An 18,655-nucleotide genomic window follows, 5' to 3' on the forward strand; every position below is an offset into this window, starting at 1 on the left:
TGTGCCCAATCAAATCATAAAGGGGCGGAGTAAAGAGTAGGGGCCGTGCAAATGCTAAAGACCAATCAACTTACAGAGATGGCATTTAAGGCTTCAACTCTTTCACTGAAAGGCTGAAATGAAATTCAATTACTGCTAGCTATATGGTCTGGTGGGGGAAAAAAACATTTGATCCATTCAACGTTGAGATCAATTTGCAGTGTTTTTCTTTATTTTTCCACAGTCCACAGAGAGGAAAGCCATACAACAAAATTACCTCTCACAGGACTTACTCCAGTACCTACTGGGTCCAAAATACATTTTTCTCACATAGGGCCCTAAAAAAAAAAGAAACGCAAGTGATGTATGGGTATATGTATGGGTATTTCAGCAGGTGTGTTTGTAGGTGGGTGCAGTGGTAAAAAAGTACCCAAAGGTCATACTTGAGTAAAAGTAAAGATACCTTAATTGAAAAATGTCCATCCTGATACTTGATTACTAGTAATTCATCAGAAAAAAATAATGTTTGTAGGAAACAAAATAGAGGAACAGAAGATTGTACTAAAAAGGGAACATATGCATGCATCAGATAACGTCATACGGAACGATTCCCTGACACTTCTGAGGAAAAGGAAAGCAAACAAGTTATAATCACCAAGCTCTCCGCTGCATCTGTAACATGTTAACTTGCCTAAATCTGGTTTTAATTCCAGTTTTTCTACAAATGAATATGGAACTATTCATTCATAAGATATATGTCCTTCAAATGTGGATATTTGGTTGTGTTGACAATCAAACACAATTCAATATCACTACATTTGAAATCATCCTGTCACACCCTGATCTGTTTCACCTGTCTTTGTGCTTGTATCCACCCCCCTCCAGGTGTCGCCCATCTTTCCTATTATCCCCTGAGTATTTATACCTGAGTTCTCTGTTTGTCTGTTGCCAGTTTGTTTTGTTTTTGAAACATACCAGCATGTTGTTCCCCTGCATGGTTCTTGTTCCTAGTCCTTTGTGGTTTTGAACCTTCTGCCTGCCCTGAGCCTGCCTACCGTTTTTGTACCTTACGCCCACCTAACTGGATTATTGACCCCTGCTTGCCTTTGACCTGTCATTTGCCTGCCCCTGTTTTAGAAATAAACTTTTGTTTCTTGGACACTGTTTGCATCTGGGTCATACCTGAAACGTGATACATCCAGAGCTTGAAACCTTAGGCCTATAGTATTGCCTATTTTTATGTTGCAAATGCTATATTGGCCTGACTAGCATTAATGATATGTTAAATAAAAAGTATGGTCACATTTAATTTGCTCTGTTAAACCTACCCTTTTGCAATGACTTTGATAGCAACAGTGTATATTTGGTTTTTAAGTGGAGAGCTCTCAACAATCATTCTCACGATAGCACATTGGCAATAGTCAGTGACAAATATCAAAGCTGGGCTTGGTTAAAACCCTGATGGGAGACCAAAGGGTAGCTGTAGATAAATCAACTCTCCAGTAGGAGGTGCTGCCTAGACTATTTTTACCCGACGTACATAACTGTAAAGAACTGACATTGTTTCAAAGGTACACATTTTTTATATTTTATACAAGGTTTGTCTCAAATTTGGTTACCATGCTGACATAATCCTGTGGTAGAAATATCACCCTTAAAACAACAGTTTACTTTTTTCAAATCAAAACTATTTTCCACGTAGAATCCACGTCACAGAAACAGACAATGAGCAACACAAAAGTGGTTAAAAAACAGTAATGAAACACATCTGAGATTGCACTTGTGACAATATGATAACTTGAAAACTACAAGATTCTGATGCTCAGATCTGATGATTCTGATGCTTCAACGTCTAATAGGTTCATTGGTGGTATTTTATTTGGGAAAAGGACCAGGGAACGATGTTACTCTTGTGGGGAATCTCATACCAAACCCCTTTTGCTTGCCTGGAAATCTTATAGACTAACATTGTCTGTAGAAGTTGCCTCACACACACTGACTCAATACAAATGTGCCAGGAAGATCATTATTTATCCTCCTACACAATTTAATATATTTGCGATATAGAAAAATAACAAACCATCTAACTGACAGTAGAATAGCCTTCATCTGAGGAAACATACATTATACAATGTACAGAAGCTGAAACATGAAATGGTTCACTCTTGCCCAGAACTCCATAATGGCTAGCATAATTCAAACCCCCAGGAAATGCCTGGAGAAACAAAACAGGCTGAGAAAACAATAGACAGGGTAATACATTTATTTCTTATATTAAATTATTACATAAAATCTCACCATTTCATAGCGCTGTCAGCAGGGCCTCAGGCGGGACTCAAGCCAAGGAGTGCTCTTTCCTGTCTGTATTTAGTAAGTTTGTCTCAGAGCCCAACGTGCTCTCCAACCTGGAGAAAACCAATATCTTAGAGCACCACTGGGATTATACTATTTGGTCGGACAATAAATTATATCAGTCCCTTAAAAAGAGCCAATCTTTGTCAAACTAGATCAAGATTCTACAGCAGCAAGGTCCTCAATCCATTTAACTGAATGTGAGGCCTAGTATAAAGTGGTTGTTGTGTAAAAAAATCGATATATATTTCCTGTTCAAGTAAACACATTTGAGAGAGAGTGGACCAAGATTCTGGCATATGTCATCAGAGCCACAGAGCTAACACTGACTTACAACACTTTTTCCCTGCCTCTTCAACTTGGCCAAGAAGTGGGAGAGCCCCATCTGTAAATGCCAGGTTAAATCACAGCCATTCCATTGTTCCCTGCTGTTGGTGTCTGGAAATAAACAAGTATCGTTGCTTTCTCCCCAAACATGTGATATCAACTAATGACTATTGCGTTCTGATTTAATTATTATTTTCTTGACCTTCTGCCCCCCTGTTGCTTTCAGCTTGGACTAACTCAGTCCACACACAGGTCTTGAATGAATAGTGCTTTTGTCCTAAAACAGTAATCTGGCCATCATTCAATCATGTCCTGCTAAAATTTACAATGTTTTCGTTCCCAAAAGACACCCATTTGTCAGACATACACATGTGGTGGGCCTTTGAGACAAAAAAAAGAGACTACAATTGAGTTTTTGTTTTCTGTTACTGCAATGTTGAAAGGAGAGATTGCAAGTATGTCATTGTTGTATTTTATTGTACCTTTTACACCTGCTGTATCCTGTGAATAAAATGAATAAACTCTGATTTAGGTAAATGTAATTCCATCTAAAGATTTTATATGTGGTTTGTTTTTATTGCCAAAAGTAGCTTCTCACACTCTTGGCCTCCCTCAGGAGCAATACGTCATAATCAACAAGGCTGAGGTAGAGAGGTGAGGTGAGAGACCTACAGGGAGTGTGAGTGTGAAAGGCAACCGTTTACTTCCAAGGAAACATCCAAGGTCTGAATATTTTCCAGGTATGTCACTGCAACAGTCATTAGAAATTGTAGTTAGCCCTTTGTTTGGTTTATGTTCTGGAAGGATGAGGCCACCCCATTTCACTGGACCTCTATTTAACTGTAATTTGTTCATTAGCTGTCACATTAAGGCCTATATTAATTCTCCCATAAGGGAACCGATATCAATATCATCAGCGTCCGCCTGTTTTTCTAGAACAAGGAGTTGATTAAGGTCTAGGGCCTTATATAATATCAGGAGTTATTGCCATGGACTGAGTCATCTGTTCAGGGAGTCAATCAACTGCCAGTGAATGGCAAGGGAGACAGTACCCAATATTCACCCCCATTAATGATGACAGCTTACAGTCATTGTGGCCCCAGTTCCACTGGGAGAGGGGACTGGTGTACAAGCATTCTCATTCTACAGCTGGTAAAAACACAAAACAAGCTCAGAGCAATGACAAGTCAGCCTTGTCAGCACACCCCTTAGAGCTATGGTCTGCTGGTTACTGAAATTGCACCAGCCTGAAATATTTATTTCACCTCGCACATGTAAATACCATGACATATTTTATATGACTTTACTTTCAAAAGTTTGAATATCCTTTGAATGTGCTAGATATAACAGTTGTAATTGTTGGAGAAACTCGAGAGGAGAAAAACTGAGCTGCTAGAATGTAACTCCTGAATACATACTAGATTAACACACAGTTATGTCCACAAAAACATCATGTGATAGCCATTTTGGCAGACATGCAAGACCAGTCTGAACCAGATAACTCTAATCTAAATAATCAGAATAAAGCGCAACCTTTCCACAATTGAACTGGAGGGGCAATTTCATTTATTTTTTTAAACGTTAGAACATTCCATGATTGGTCAAGTCTAAATATTAAATGATTGTGATGTGAAAGGGCTGCATAAAGCTGTCATGTGGTCTCAACAAATCTGATAGGAACCTGATCAAGCTGTTTTGCAGCAAAGGGCAAAGACTTTTAAAACTTATTGGAATAGTTAATAACCCCATTATCTCATCTCATAAATTCATGAAGTGATGTAACTATTACATGGCATGCTAAATCATGATTTCATACACAATGTTCTGATTTACTATAGCAAGAAAGTAGGCTAATGGAAATATTGAATGGATATTTGCTGGATAAAAAGTGAAATAGCATATACACTGAGTGTACAAAACATTAAGAACACCTGCTCTTCCATGACAGACTGACCAGGTGAATCCACGTGAATCCATGTCACTTATTAAATCCACTTCAAATCTGTGTAGATGAAGGGGAGGAGACAGGTTAAATAAGGATGTTTAAGCCTTGAGATATGGATTGTGTATGTGTGCCATTCAGATGGTGAATGAGCAAGACAAAATATATAGTGCCTTTGAATGGGGTATGGTAGTAGGTGCCAGGCGCACTGGTTTGAGTGTGTCAAGAACTGCAAAGAGGCTGGGTTTTTCACAGTCAACAGTTCCAGTGTGTATCAAGAATGGTCCACCACCAAAAGGACATCCAGCCAACTTGACACAACTGTGGGAAGCATTGGAGTCAACATGGGCCAGCATCCCTGTGGAACACTTTCAACATCTTGTAGAGTCTATGCCGTAATGAATTGAGGCTCTTCTGAGGGCAAAAGGGGGTGCTCAATATGTTTTTTTTTACACTCAGTGTATACTGCTTGTTCTTTTATATACAGTGTAGATGTTCTAGAGATTGGGTAAATCAATTCTCAATCAAAGAGAAGAATCACACAGCAAGCATTCTGAGTTAGATAATGGCATGGAAAATGTATTTTTTTATGTTGCATTCCACTTTCTAAATGATGTCTAGATTCTCAATTTATTTATATTTTACCTTTATTTTACTAGGCAAGTCAGTTAAGAACAAATTCTTATTTTCAATGACGGCCTAGGAACAGTGGGTTAACTGCCTGTTCAGGGGCAGAACGACAGATTTTGTACCTTGTCAGCTCGGGGATTTGAACTTGCAACCTTTCGGTTACTAATCCAATGCTCTAACCACTAGGCTACCCTGCCGCCCCAAATGTAACCTTTTACAAGAACAGCTCAGCTGTTTCTCTTTCTTCCCTATTTTTTTCACAGTATTTAGCAAGTGGTTAGGCCATCTGCAAGACACAGCTGTATGGCCTGACAGTGGCCCTATTCAAATACTTATAACATGCCTCCTTCTTCCTTTTCTTGAGGTAATCACTTTGGAAAGGACCAAACAAGTACAGTGCTTGTTTCAGTTTGGGTAAAAACCAGTTGAATGAAATGAAAACTAAACTTCAAATGGAACTTCATCACAAAATCCCGAAGGCCTTTGTTCCTCAAACGTTATTAGGCCTTTCACAGACATACATTAAGAAAATAATCCAGTGATTCTAGGAAGGGAAGTTATCTGTTTTTAAAACCATCTGACCCAGGCCTTGTACATAATTCAGAAGATGGTACACCACAAACACTGGGAGGAACCACCTGCTGGCATTTAACCCACAACTTCCTGTTTCAAAGTGCCAGGCCACCCACCAGAGGTGGCTAAATAAACCTTCAGAAAAGAGAATGGCACACTGTCACACCCCTCATTCAGTCCCTCTGGCAGATAGCCCCAACATACCACCCCTAAATTAAGATCCCTCACTGGTCAAGGGAAATTAATTTCAAGATAAATGAAATTCTGATAAAGCCTTCAAAAGTAAATTGTGCATGTTGAACATATTGCAAGACACATAATTATTGCAACAACACCTCAACACCTGTTGAGCAAAGCAAGATTAAAAGACACATAACATAACTCTTACTCTTGGAAAATAAACACTGATGTCAGAGCTTCAGTCACGATTTCGCACCCTTTCTAAATATATTTATCCCAATTCAGTCATTTCCATCCAATTATCCCAACTGGTAAAGCTTGGTAAGGAACAGGTATTCATACCCACCAATCACAGAAGCAGAAGGTGACATCATCTATCGCTTAACTTCAAGGGACCATGTTAAAACTCTCTTCCTTTCAGAACATAAAGCGTATTAGACATGGGAGCATAGCAATTGTATAACAGATTTCTATTTAGATCTATTGTCATATTTCTATTTTTATCTACCGTATTATTCAACACTAATGACCATTGGCTGGCGTAGACTTAGATAGATTCAGTGTCCACTTTATTACATTTCAAAATGTATATGCACATCAATTATTGTAAAATTGATAGGTTCTTTCAGTTCCTGCTCCTCCTGCCTCCAGTTCGGCGATTGGAGGGTTCATCATCAGGGGTGTCCATATGTACTGCACGGCCCCGGCCCTTAGCCTGTGGAACACAGTACAAAAGTTGGCAATCTTCTAATACTTCTATTTGTCCAAATAACTGGTGGGGTGCGCGCGCACACACACACACACACACACACACACACACACACACACACACACACACACACACACACACACACACACACATACTCACGGTTTGTGTGGGTTGGGTCTGAGAGGGTGCCTCCGTGGCTCTGCGGTCCTCCTGAGAGCGGAGCTGTCTGAGACGAGCCCTCTCCAGGCTGTCAGTCTGAGTCTGCAGAGTCTCTGATACACATACAAACAGGAACAACGTATGTACACACGCTAAGACAATGGGTAAACAAATCAATCCTCCAGAAGACACACATGAAATACTTTATCTGAATGCACACACATAATTAACAAGCAGAGTTTATTGTTACCCAGAAATGCAGGGTCTGGGTTGGCCACTAAGGGGGTGATGGAAATATAGGCACCATCCTTTGGGTTTCCTGATAAGATAAACATAAACTTCAAAACAAAGAAGAGCCATGTATAGAAACATATTTTTGGTAACTAGGAATAGTTTCATAGAGGCCTTGTCCACTCCATTAGTTCTACTTCTATTATGTATAGAACTCACGATTAACAATGCAGAATGTGAGGGAGCAGCGGGGAGGAAGTAGTCGGCTGGCACACTCCTGAGGCTGCTGGGACAGAAAGAGAAGCTTCAGAGCCCCACGGTCATCACACAGATCCACCAGCTCTGAAACACGCGCACACACACAAACACACACATTTAAGACAAATCTATCTGTATGTAGAGAAAGAGACAAAACTGGTTGAATATGTAGCATAACATAAAGATGGCTGATGAGGGGCAGAGCCAGAGTGCAGGATTTACTACTGATAGTCTTGCGGTAGACAAACCCACTCATCAGCAAGCCCCATTAATCTCAGTGCTAATGAGAGTGGTAATGATAGATAGCTTCATTAGTGCATGGCGCTGGTTCTGGGCTTAGCGGCAACACAGTGGTAAGTGTGGCAGGACCCAGCAGGTGTAAGCAGACACCCTTCGAGTTGAGCAGTGTGAAATATTTAACACCAGCCGGTGAACCCCCACTCACATGCCGCTGCCCCCCCCCAACCAAATCCCTGACTCTCACATCAGCGCTCTCCATCCACATTCCCTGCTTTAGTTACAGCAGTGAAACTAAATTTAGGATAGACTCAAGACCCCCCTAGTCTGTAAGAGACGATCGGCACAGCAGCATTTCAATCAGGAAGCTGTCATCATCATTAAGGCCCCCCATCCCACCCTTCCTGATGACACCCCCCCCCGAACTCCCACCTGTGTCCGGCAGGCCCATCTTAGCTCTCATGTACTGCAGCAGGAGAACCACGGGGCAGTTGGTGTTGGCCAGGAACTGCTCATTGTCTGTGAGGAGATAGGATGAGAATAAAGAAATGGTGTGAAATACAGTTTCTAACACTGCAAACATCAAATGTGACACTAGCGGAATGCATTTTATAACTTTGGCCTTACCTCCATGTTTAATACAGATGAACATCACTCAGGAAGCTGAGGAACCGGAGTCACTTGCGATAATGAGAAGCCTAAAGTCACGAAAGCTTTTTGAGAAACATTCCATGGATTGGAATCATTGGAAACATGGTTATGAAGTCATAATATGAATTGTGATTTCACAGGAGTGCTCTCTTCTCTTGTTGGCTTCACAACTTTGATCCTATAATTTTGGAGGCTGCTTTCTCCATCTGTGCTAATCTCCATCTGAACAGGATGTGGTGTTTGTTTTCATGTCAGAGTGCAACCCCACTGCTGTCTATGCCAGCCTTATTACAGTGTGCTGACCAGTGTCACGAGGAGTGAAGCAGAAGCTTAATTACACTTCAGACAACAACAACAGTATAATCGAGACAACAGCATATATGAACAGCACACCAAACAGCACATCAAATTATACATATTTTTAAGTTGTTCTGTTCATAACAAATCATAGAAATTAGAGTTACAATACCCTGTATCTACATCCGAGAGTGTCTTTCCTATAATTTCAAGTTGAAAACATACCCCTTCCACCATTAAAAAGTCAGCATCTAATGCCTAATCAGCCTGTCTTCAACTAGATGAAATAGAACATGGCCAGACCTTTCAACAAACTCTTAATCTTAAAGTCTTGCATAGACTGACGTCGCATTCTGGCGTTTGCTCTGCATGCTGATAGGAGAACCTAGAAGCCGGGCACATGGGGCCCAGGCTTCCCTCTGTCCAACCCCACCGCCAGTTCATCTCAAAGATGAGGAGAGTTTCAGAGTGCAAACATCTCCAGAGACCATAAAAGAACACAGAGTCGACCTCAGATATTTCCCTGCGCTGGAATCATTGAACACCAAGGGCCTTGTCCAGGAAATTGGCTAAATGATTTGGTTGTCTAGGTAAGAAGGGTGAGAGAACCGAAAGGTCCATCGTCCTCAAGGTCTCAGTGAGATTGTTGTGAAATTTGAGACAAAATTAGATTTATAAGTTGACCCAATGAATTTCAATCAGTTTGACAACTCTGGGACTTCATTAGCAGAAATGTACAATATGTTAGATTGACAAAGTGTGAGTCTTCATGATTAAGTTGTACATGAGGATTTACACTGACCTGGCAGTGAAGTACAGTAGGTCTTGGTGTAGCTGTCTGGCCAGCTCTAGCTGGTGAATGTCCATAAGTTTGTCATTGAACACCACTAATAGTGGCTTGCCTGCACCAACGGTCTCCAGACAACTACCTTCCCCTGAGAATACAAGAAGAGGCATTTCATTATTATAAATTATCATAAATTATCAACATTAAAAGACCAGCAAAATGGCTTGGTAGTTTAGCTTTTTTATTTCTTCGGACATTGTACACAACAGCATGGCTGATATCCAGGTCGGCACATTTGACATCTTCAGCGGTGGAATCCTTGAATTTAAAGGCCTCTAAACGTGAGCTTGTGACAGCTGTCTGAATCTGGGAAGATGGAGCTTCGTCCAACCTGCAGGACCAAATGTTGATAGCCGCGGGCTTTCAACACCTTCAAGAAAGATAAGGAAACGTCACTATAAATAGAACAATGAAAGGGTATGGCACATCTACACAACTTATCCTTGTCTAGTTTTTGAGGCCAGCTGGCTAGCTAGAGCTCATGAACCCAAGTTGGGTATACCTAGTTTACAACCGGCCCTCCCTTGGGTTCTCAGCGGATGTTACTGATCACAGCTGGCTCCCAAGTGAACTACAAACCCGATGCTATGTTTAATCCCAAAGCTCTGTCTAAACCGAAATACTCCTAATTTGCGATACAGTTTTGCAAACCTTTGGAGCTTAACTTTCATATAAGCGTGAAATAATTTTACAAAATACAAAAGATACACTTGCTTGCATCCGGCGGTTTTCACACAGCGCCTTGGCTAAGCCACATCCTCTTACGTTGCACTCGCATTTCCACTGGACCATTCCATCCCACATTTCCTGTGTTTCTCAAAATACAACTGGGTGCAACTTTCCTAAACTGCTTACAGTAAGTATCTTTTGTATTTGAACAAGTATTTCTCGCTTATATTAAAGTTAAATTACAATTGTTTCCTAAACTGTATCGTGTGCAAGTAGAGTGTATTTGTGTTGAGTCAGAGCATTAGAGCCAGTGGTGTAAAGTATTTAAGTTAAAATACTTTAAAGCACTAATTAAGTAGTTGTTTAGGGTATCTGTACTTTACTTGACTATTTATATTTTTGACAACTTTTACTTCACTACATTCCTAAAGAAAATAATGTACTTTTTTCTACAAACATTTTCCCTGACACCCAAAATGACTTATTACATTTTGAATGCTTAGCAGGACAGGAAAATGGTCAAATTCATGCAATTATCAAGAGAACATCCATCCCTGGTCATCCCTACTACCTCTGATATGGTCGAACTTACTAAACACAAATGCTTCATTTGTAAATGATGTCTGAGTGCTGAAAGTGTGCCCCTGGCTATTTGTAAAAATAAAAAATAAAAAATGATGCCATCTGGTTTGCTTAATATAAGCAATTTGAAATTATTTCTACTTTTACAACTTAAGTATATTTTTGCAATTACATTTACTTTTGATATTTAAGTATATTTAGCACATTTTCTATAAAGGTATCTTTACTTTTACTCATTTATGACAATTGGGTACTTGGCCGTAGTATATCAAACCATATAGCACCTCAGGGGTTTGTGATATATGGCCAATATACCACGGTTATGGGCTGTATCCTGGCACTCCACGTTGCGTCGTGATTGCCACCTCGAGCCTTATTGCTTAAATAACATTTACCGTCTATTTGAACGGGCTAGCTTATGTAGCCATTTTCACAGATCATACTCACTTGAACAGCTTCAGGGGAAGTAACACGTTCAAATAGGTCATCAAAGCTCGTTGTTCCTACAGTAACAAATACCCTCTTCATGGTTACGCATGTAACTAATGTTATCAAATGTTACAGTACTTGTACCAAAATATATCGATTGTTTGTTTACATCTGTCAGTAGCTTGACGTCACGTTCGCATTTTTTTATTTACTCACAATAATACATCACTCTGCCACCTAAAGGAGATTTAGAGATTTACCTGCAGCCTCGACATTTTCTCCGCCGAATAAGAAGTGTGGTATTATTGAAATACTGTAGAAACAGTGGTAGTATCCCTCTGACAATTTAGAAAACTACGCTAGTGATGTGAAAATACTTAAATCTGTTAAGACACCTGAAATGCTGAAGAATCTACAATGATGAACATCTACTTTCAAATAAGATAATGCTGCCCCCTCGTGGCTGATTGTGTGACAGTACTTGGCCTTACTGTGTTTAACACACATAACGTTGTAGACAGAAATACAGTATATTAGAGAGCTGCCACTATTCTTTCTACATGATAGAAAATCTTAACTGTCCTACACCATATTCTAAACGAATATTGAGCAAAGTAAAAGTAAGTAGCCTCGTCTCAGCCAAAATGGCCCAACCTTAAGGCCACTTGAGTGGTTTAATCTGAATATTAAACCAAGTTTCACATTTTAATGTCACGTGCACAAGTACAGTGAAATGGCTTTCTTGAAAGCTCTAAACCAAACGATGTAGTAATCCAATAGCAAAGTAATACTAAAAATAACAATGTAGAACAAAAAACACAATACAAATAAGAACATGAGAAAGTTCTGTAAGTAAGCATAACATACTGTAACGACCCTGGGTTTATAAGCACGGATATCAACTCTGATGCTTCAGCATGCTCTTGGGACACACCGATGGCGCGCTGGACTTCGGGCTAGAATGTCGAGGGTTCGAGGCCTGCTCCCTGCCTGTTTCATTACAATACTATATAAAGGTCAGTTCCAGTGCCATATTCCAATGCCATATTTACAATGTGGAGGGATGGTAAATATCCCCCTAGAGTCGATGTCCACGCCCCCGTCAAAATTAAATTAGCATAATACAGAAGTCCCAATTAAAATTAGTCTGTTTAAGCAGTGTTTTTCAGACGAGACATCCTAAAATTCAGTCTTCTCAAGAAATTGTCTGCACCGCCCGAACAGTTCGGCTTACTTACGCTAAGACACTCACCAGCCTCACAAGACTCTTCTGAAGGTAGCCTTGTACCAGTTGAAACCCCAAAAACAGTACCAGTCAAAAGTTTGGACACACCTACTCATTCAAGGGGTTTTTATTTTTACTATTTTAAACATTGTAGAATAATTGTTGGAAAAGCATTCCAGGTGAAGCTGGTTGAGAGAATGCCAAGCGTGTGCAAAGCTGTCAAGGCAAAGGGTGGCTACGTTGAAGAATCTCAAATCTTTTTTTTTATTTGTTTAACACTTTTTTGGTTACTACATGATTCCACAGTTGATGTCTTCACTATTATTCTACAATATAGGAAATAAAAAATAACCCTTGAATGAGTAGGTATCCAACCTTTTGAGTGGTATAGTATATCACATCATCTGTAATAATGTAACAGTCTAAACAAGAAATGTAAGCGCACATCCTTACCAATAGTGATTCAGGACACCAAACGTGTGACCACTTGATCAGAGAGGTATTCTTCAGCGAGGTAACCGGTCATGTAAATTTCTACGGCAACAAATCCTTCAGAACTAAGAGAAGACGCAAAGATTGCGTCATCTCCATATATGCTTGCTGAATTTGCAAGATAACGTTGCCTTAATTTTGATTTCAGCACAAATGAAAATGTGTCAGACTTCCCAATCCATTGAGGTTTCAGCAATCTCAATGAAGAGTTTGGCGTTCGACTAACCACGTGCGACATGCAGTTACGAGCCTGCTAGTTATATCCACTGTCTTAGTACAGATGAAGCTGGAATGTGAGGCTTACTGAAGCTGGTTAGCTTTAGAAAACCCTGAGTAGATCTAGCTTGCTTCTTAGGATACCATCTGGCCAGTGTTCTTCAATCTTGGTATCAGATTTGTACTACATGATGGCAGTAATTACATTGAAAAGTTGGAAGAAAGACAATAACCACACAGAAACCAATGTAAGACTGAAATCATTTAAGGCTCTGTTAATTCTCATCTTCAAAAACAACACACTGTAAAGTCACAAAAGCAAACCCAAAAGCAAGTATATAAAAAAAAGTTGATAATTGGCTAACAAAGCAATTAGATATTTTAATAAATAGGTTATGAGAAAAGCAAAAACAAAAGTAACAATGTAAGTTAGATCATTTAGGGCAGGGGTGTCAAACTCATTCCATGGAGGGCCTAGTGTGTGCAGGTTTTTCCTTTCAATTAAGACCAAGGCAACCAGTTGAGTGGAGTTCCTTAATAATCATTGACCTTAATTCATCAATAAAGTACAAGAGTGGCATAAAAACCTGCAGACACTGCCCTCAGTACATCGTGTTTAACATGTGGTTCAGGGCAAGTTAGATGGTTTAGGGTCAGAATTTGATCAAACCATGTAACATATTAGTCATTTGCATGACTAAGAGGAAACTGTATCTCCTGTCTTTAAAGCAAACCACAGGTAACCGGTAACCAGAAAACAAACATGCATAGTGCTCAACGTGAACGTCTCATGCTTGGAGACCTGGCTCGACCATGCCCATCGAAAAATAGAAAGTTGAAGGGTGGTCTGCTTTATAACCACCATACAGTTGGTTTTAGGCCCTATAAACCACAGCAATCATACATTTACCACGGTTTGATTAAATTCTGACCAGAGTCCTCAACCTGCATGTCCGTTATTACTTTAAAATTAGATACCAGATTTAATAAATCGATACAAGTAAAAAGTAAAACCAGGGGAACTAATGACGGAGCAGCTTCAAAAAGCTTTGCTGTGGTCCTGAACAGATCGCTGCTCATTGCCCCAGCACTCCCCAACCCCAAATGAGAAAATAGAAATCCATAGACAATCCTTCATCCTCATTCCCATAAAGGTTATCCTCTACACATTGAAAAGTGGGTCTTCCCTGGGCCGGGTCACCATGAAGGCCAGTGAGTCTGCAGGTGAATGTGTTCCACAGTCAAGATATCAAAGGTTGGGCAGGCTCAAGACTCCCTTGAATTGGATTATGGACAGACAAGAATCTGCTCTCTGGTACTGTAGGTAACACTGCCAGCTGGAGAGGTCAAAAGGTGTGATCGAGCTTGAAGTGGTTCCTGGGTTATCAAAGCAGGAACCAGTTGGGAGAGATCCTGCCAAATAATGATGATGGAGAACAAAAAAGTACTATTTTACTTACTGACAGAGTAAAGGAAAGACTGAAGACACCACTAGGTGTTGAGACAGTATGAAGATATTCATATTTGTGTAATTAAGACCTTTACACAGTTAAGGAAATTAGCATTTCATCAATATGTAAACTGTGAAACCCAGTTAAAAACGACCAATACCTCAATGTGTATGTGTGTCTGCAGTTTGTGTGGGGAAGGCAGGGGGTAGTTCTCACACAGTGCAGAAAATCTGCTTCCTGTTTTGAAACATCAATTTATATTCAGGATGCTGCGTTTTCCTTTGTCTGGGATCTACCCTCTCTGTGGCTCATAAGTCTAGTCCCTCTGCCTTTACACTGCCAGCCTCTTCTCGTACTCTTCTTTTCTGCCCTTGTGCTCACTGCTCAGACAGTTGGGTTCTTCACGCCACATTCTTCATCTGATCTAATGATAACAGGCTAAACCAATGGTTTTAACAATCTGAGAAGCAAACCCCCTTCCCTGTCTGCTTTATCTAACAGGTGTAATTTTGTTCCACCCCTGATCCTCTCATCTCCCTTCCCCCGCAAGTACATTTTCTGTACACGCATTATGAACTCTACACTTCTGCTACCCATGACCATACATCTTCTCACAACCTGTGAATTCTTGCCCGTTGTCAGTGACAAGCCTATTGTGCATTAACACTTCTTTGTCCTACTATGTGTGTGTGGAGGGTAAAGTGTAGTGCTTCAGTCTCTTACCTGGGGGAGAGGTGTAGAGGGGACAGTGTCCCCTACTTCCTCACTGCACCACACAGGCCGTGCAGCACTGCTCCTGTTTCTCTGGCAGCGTGGCATAGTTCATCTGACGGACGATCTCAGCAAACAGCTCGTCCACCATGGTCTTGCTCTTGGCTGAGGTCTCGATGAAGGGGCAGCCCCACTCCTGGGCCAGGGCCCGACCATCAGCACCTGCCACTTCTCTCTCAGACTCCAGGTCCACCTTGTTCCCCACCAGGATCAGTGGCACCTTCTCAAAGCGCTTCACCCGCACGATCTGGTCTCGCATCGGTCTGATGTCCTGGGGAGCAAAGGGGGGATTCTCAGGAACTGTGGGGAAATGTTTGCGCAACAGTTATTGCTGCCTTGCTCTTCAATGTATATCAATGGGTTAAGTAGCAGCCCTTTGGCCACTCTTCTAACCTGTTGATCTTAAACTTTCAGTGTGTAGAGGACAGACTTATGGAAATGAGGTAGAAGAGAGGTTTATGGATTTATATTGTAGAGATTAGGCTGTCAACAATGGTTTTTAGGAATGATGCACTCAGAATGATATGAATACAATAGGCATTGCTCAGTAGGACCATTTAAAACATGGCTACAACTCTATCAAGAGGTTGCAGGCTCCTTGACATGTTGGCAGGTAACACCAGATAAAGGCCCTTTACCTGAAATGACTGTTGATTGACGAGACTGTAGACAAGTATGAAACCTTGGCCGTTCTTGATGTACAGGTCCCTCATGGAGGCGAACTGTTCTGTCCCTGCCGTGTCAAGGATCTCCAGCACCGAAGGTGACGAGTCCACTTCGATCTCTTTCCGATAGAAGTCCTCAATTGTAGGGTCATATTTCTCGATGAATGTGCCCGTGACAAACTGGACAGTCAGCGCGGACTTGCCGACGCCGCCGCTTCCCAGCACAACCACTTTGTACTCCTTCATTAGGGTGCACGGGTTTGACCCGGGTTACTTAGCTAACGTTAGCTAGCTGGATTGCTATAGCCCGTGACAACATTAATCAAGTAAACCTTGACAACACAACTCTGTAAACCCGCACAAATCAACCTCCCAGTTAAAATGTTAACATGTATGCGTTTAGTTAAAACAATTTAAAAATCTAGTTAAAAGCAGAAGTGTTGCACTGAGCTAACTAGCAAAGTTGGCTAAATCCACAACGCCCCTCCACGCTCGCTCTCGATAAGGAGCCTTCTTATGACAAATCTTTCAGACAGTAAACATAACTACGTTACCTTGACATGAATGTGGGCTGTTGCTTCTATCAGTAATCTGCCCCAAAACGGTGCATTACCGGAGTTGGTGGCTAGCTAGTTAAGATGCACAATATTATAATGACTTGTATTGTCTCCATTTTTGGAAAACATGTGAATGTGGCTCGCTCACACCACATCATAAAGCATACCGGTGTCGCAAAAGCCCAATGCCAGCGTCTGCCACTTCCACCACGGCTGGTCCCTGGCCTTATCACGAGCAAGCTGCACTTCAGCAGCCAGATAGCGTTTAGGAACCTCGGGTTGGAGTTCCAATGCTGTCCACAATACACTGCTTGGTTGCTGTTTAGTACGAGACAGGGAAAGACCTCCCACTCCCTTCCTTAATTTCGTCCTCACGGCCTCTCCCTAGTATCCGTATTGTCTCATCCTCGTGACCACCACTGGGCTGCAATGTCCTGTGGAACCTAGTAAGTAACCAGCTCTTATTTTCTTTCACAAATCTAATCAAATGACGAGCACCAAATTTGCTGGTGCAAATACTAATATATTTAAGTCCTCAGCAGGGACATTGAATCGCTACATGGTTGTCCAAAATGCAGGCCATATGTCAAGGAAGGACCATCGTGAAAAATCTGCAATGTAATTGGTCACCTTGAATATTTATTGTCATTCCCATTGGTTCAAATATAACTTCAGGCGGGACAGTTGGGCGCAACGTATAGAACGTTGCACATAGAAATATGCTGCATAGAATGGAATTTACAGGATTCAGTTGGCTGCAAGCTGAGGATGGTAATTAAATGAATACATTCATCTTTATAATGGCTGATAATCGAAGTGTGAACATTAAGTGAGCTATTTACAGAAACTATGTTATAGATTGTTATAGGCAAGAAATCATTTGTCTGATTTGTCCTATTTTTGTGTGTGTTTTAAGTGTGCTTCAGCTTTTCCATAGCAAGATAAATAGGAGATTCCAAACAAAAGCACTGATGTGAATTTGTGTTTTTCCCCCAGCTTTTTTGGACCTCATATTCTTGTGGATAATTTTTGTTCATATATATCTGATTTACCATTTATAAATTAAAGCACTTCATAGAGATAGTCCCCCCATTTGAAGATGTAATACGTATTTGGACAAATTTCATTTATAGTTATAGGGTACTGAAGTAGTCAAAAATGTAGTATTTGGTCCCATGTTCCAAGCACACAATGACTACATCAAGCATGTGACTTTTAAAAACTCATTGGATGTATTTGCAGTTTGTTTTGGATGTATTTTGGGTTATATTTTGTCCAATAGGAACTGAATGGTGAATGATGACTGGAGTAATTCTATTTCTAAGTGAGTAGACAAGATGCTTCTGAAAATTTCAAAATCAATCCATATAATGCCATGATTTAGAAAAATCATGAATGAATCATGAATAGTGACGAGTGAGAAAGTTACAGAGAAAGTTAAATGTTATTTTGGCATTAATATGTGTCACATATTAGTTTGCAAACAATGTAAAAAACAAACAAACATTGAGTTAATAATGGTCTCGAAAATTGTATTTTTTTTGTTTTCTTGAATAAGACAGCTCCAAAAGGAAGGTGTTTCAGCCTAGCTCAGTGCTTTATGTGTTGGTGGGGCAAGCCAGCAGAAAATACGGAGCGTTGTGCTGTGATTTGCTCAGTGTTCTGTCACTCATGGGGACACTACGTCACCGCCAAGTCTAAGGGTAGACCTAGAAAATTCTAACCCTTTGGATGCTGCCATAGAGTTACATTAGAAATGCCCATCCATGAAGGCCCAAGGTCATTGGCCACAGGTAAAATGACGTCAAATTACGTTATATGTACATTAGCTTTGATTGGACTGATCATGTCAACATCATACTTCCAAAATCTTAGCTAGCAGCCATCATCATGAATCAAGTCGTCAATCTACTGGCAAATCCTTTTTAATCCTTGTCACATGAAGAGAAATAATGAAGAGAAATGATAGATAAAACATATCGGTGCTCATCGGCCATTGGACATTAACATTACACAGCAACATTACACAGCAACATTACCACCTTCCTGTTCAAGTGAGCACAGCACAACAAGGTGAGTCCAAAAATGTCTTGTATGCTGCTGCATAAATTATATTATATGCCAGGGAGATATGGGAGATATGTATACTGTAACTAAGAAAATAATACTAAGTGTATGTAGCTGTTAGTAGCACATGTGCCTTACCCTAATCATTTGTTCTATTTA

General features: G+C 40.6%; 2 protein-coding genes across 6 annotated transcripts; both read right to left on the bottom strand.

Moving 5' to 3' along the window:
* Positions 1 to 6,535: 6,535 nt before the first annotated feature.
* On the bottom strand, positions 6,536 to 11,464 carry lg6hxorf65 (linkage group 6 CXorf65 homolog). 4 transcript variants are annotated; one of them, XM_065019688.1, is made up of 8 exons: positions 11,313 to 11,464; positions 11,071 to 11,126; positions 9,328 to 9,742; positions 8,010 to 8,275; positions 7,302 to 7,424; positions 7,102 to 7,170; positions 6,852 to 6,964; positions 6,536 to 6,698 (listed from the first exon to the last, which is right to left on the bottom strand). In XM_065019688.1, the coding sequence occupies exons 4-8, from the start codon at positions 8,227 to 8,229 to the stop codon at positions 6,609 to 6,611; spliced, it is 615 nt and encodes a 204-aa protein (XP_064875760.1). In that variant the 5' UTR covers positions 8,230 to 8,275; positions 9,328 to 9,742; positions 11,071 to 11,126; positions 11,313 to 11,464; the 3' UTR covers positions 6,536 to 6,608. The 4 variants fall into 4 exon arrangements, with proteins under 4 accessions (XP_064875760.1, XP_064875761.1, XP_064875763.1 ...); XM_065019689.1 differs by lacking the exon at positions 11,313 to 11,464 and having other exon boundaries at positions 9,328 to 9,460; positions 9,568 to 9,742; positions 11,071 to 11,284; XM_065019691.1 differs by lacking the exon at positions 11,313 to 11,464 and having other exon boundaries at positions 8,010 to 8,096; positions 8,205 to 8,275; positions 11,071 to 11,282.
* Positions 11,465 to 13,234: 1,770 nt separating this feature from the next.
* LOC115130675 (ras-related protein Rap-2c) lies at positions 13,235 to 17,044 on the bottom strand. 2 transcript variants are annotated; one of them, XR_003863823.2, is made up of 4 exons: positions 15,846 to 17,044; positions 15,160 to 15,478; positions 14,597 to 14,673; positions 13,235 to 14,398 (listed from the first exon to the last, which is right to left on the bottom strand). XR_003863823.2 is itself a non-coding variant. In XM_029662037.2 (3 exons), the coding sequence occupies exons 1-2, from the start codon at positions 16,116 to 16,118 to the stop codon at positions 15,200 to 15,202; spliced, it is 552 nt and encodes a 183-aa protein (XP_029517897.1). In that variant the 5' UTR covers positions 16,119 to 17,042; the 3' UTR covers positions 13,235 to 14,398; positions 15,160 to 15,199. The 2 variants fall into 2 exon arrangements, 1 of the variants encoding a protein (XP_029517897.1); XM_029662037.2 differs by lacking the exon at positions 14,597 to 14,673 and having other exon boundaries at positions 15,846 to 17,042.
* Positions 17,045 to 18,655: the final 1,611 nt, after the last annotated feature.

Source organism: Oncorhynchus nerka, linkage group LG6 (genome assembly GCF_034236695.1).
Source record: "Oncorhynchus nerka isolate Pitt River linkage group LG6, Oner_Uvic_2.0, whole genome shotgun sequence".
Lineage (NCBI taxonomy): Eukaryota > Metazoa > Chordata > Actinopteri > Salmoniformes > Salmonidae > Oncorhynchus > Oncorhynchus nerka.

Excerpts from the sequence above, each read along its gene's own strand:
- LOC115130675 (XM_029662037.2), bottom strand. The coding sequence starts at position 16,118 with ATGAAGGAGTACAAAGTGGTTGTGCTGGGAAGCGGCGGCGTCGGCAAG. Across the intron at positions 15,479-15,845 it reads TCAATCAACAGTCATTTCAG|GACATCAGACCGATGCGAGA; the intron begins GTAAAGGGCCTT and ends TTTGCTCCCCAG.
- lg6hxorf65 (XM_065019688.1), bottom strand. The coding sequence starts at position 8,229 with ATGTTCATCTGTATTAAACATGGAGGTAAGGCCAAAGTTATAAAATGC. Across the intron at positions 7,425-8,009 it reads GATGGGCCTGCCGGACACAG|AGCTGGTGGATCTGTGTGAT; the intron begins GTGGGAGTTCGG and ends CGCGTGTTTCAG. Across the intron at positions 7,171-7,301 it reads CACATTCTGCATTGTTAATC|GAAACCCAAAGGATGGTGCC; the intron begins GTGAGTTCTATA and ends TTATCTTATCAG.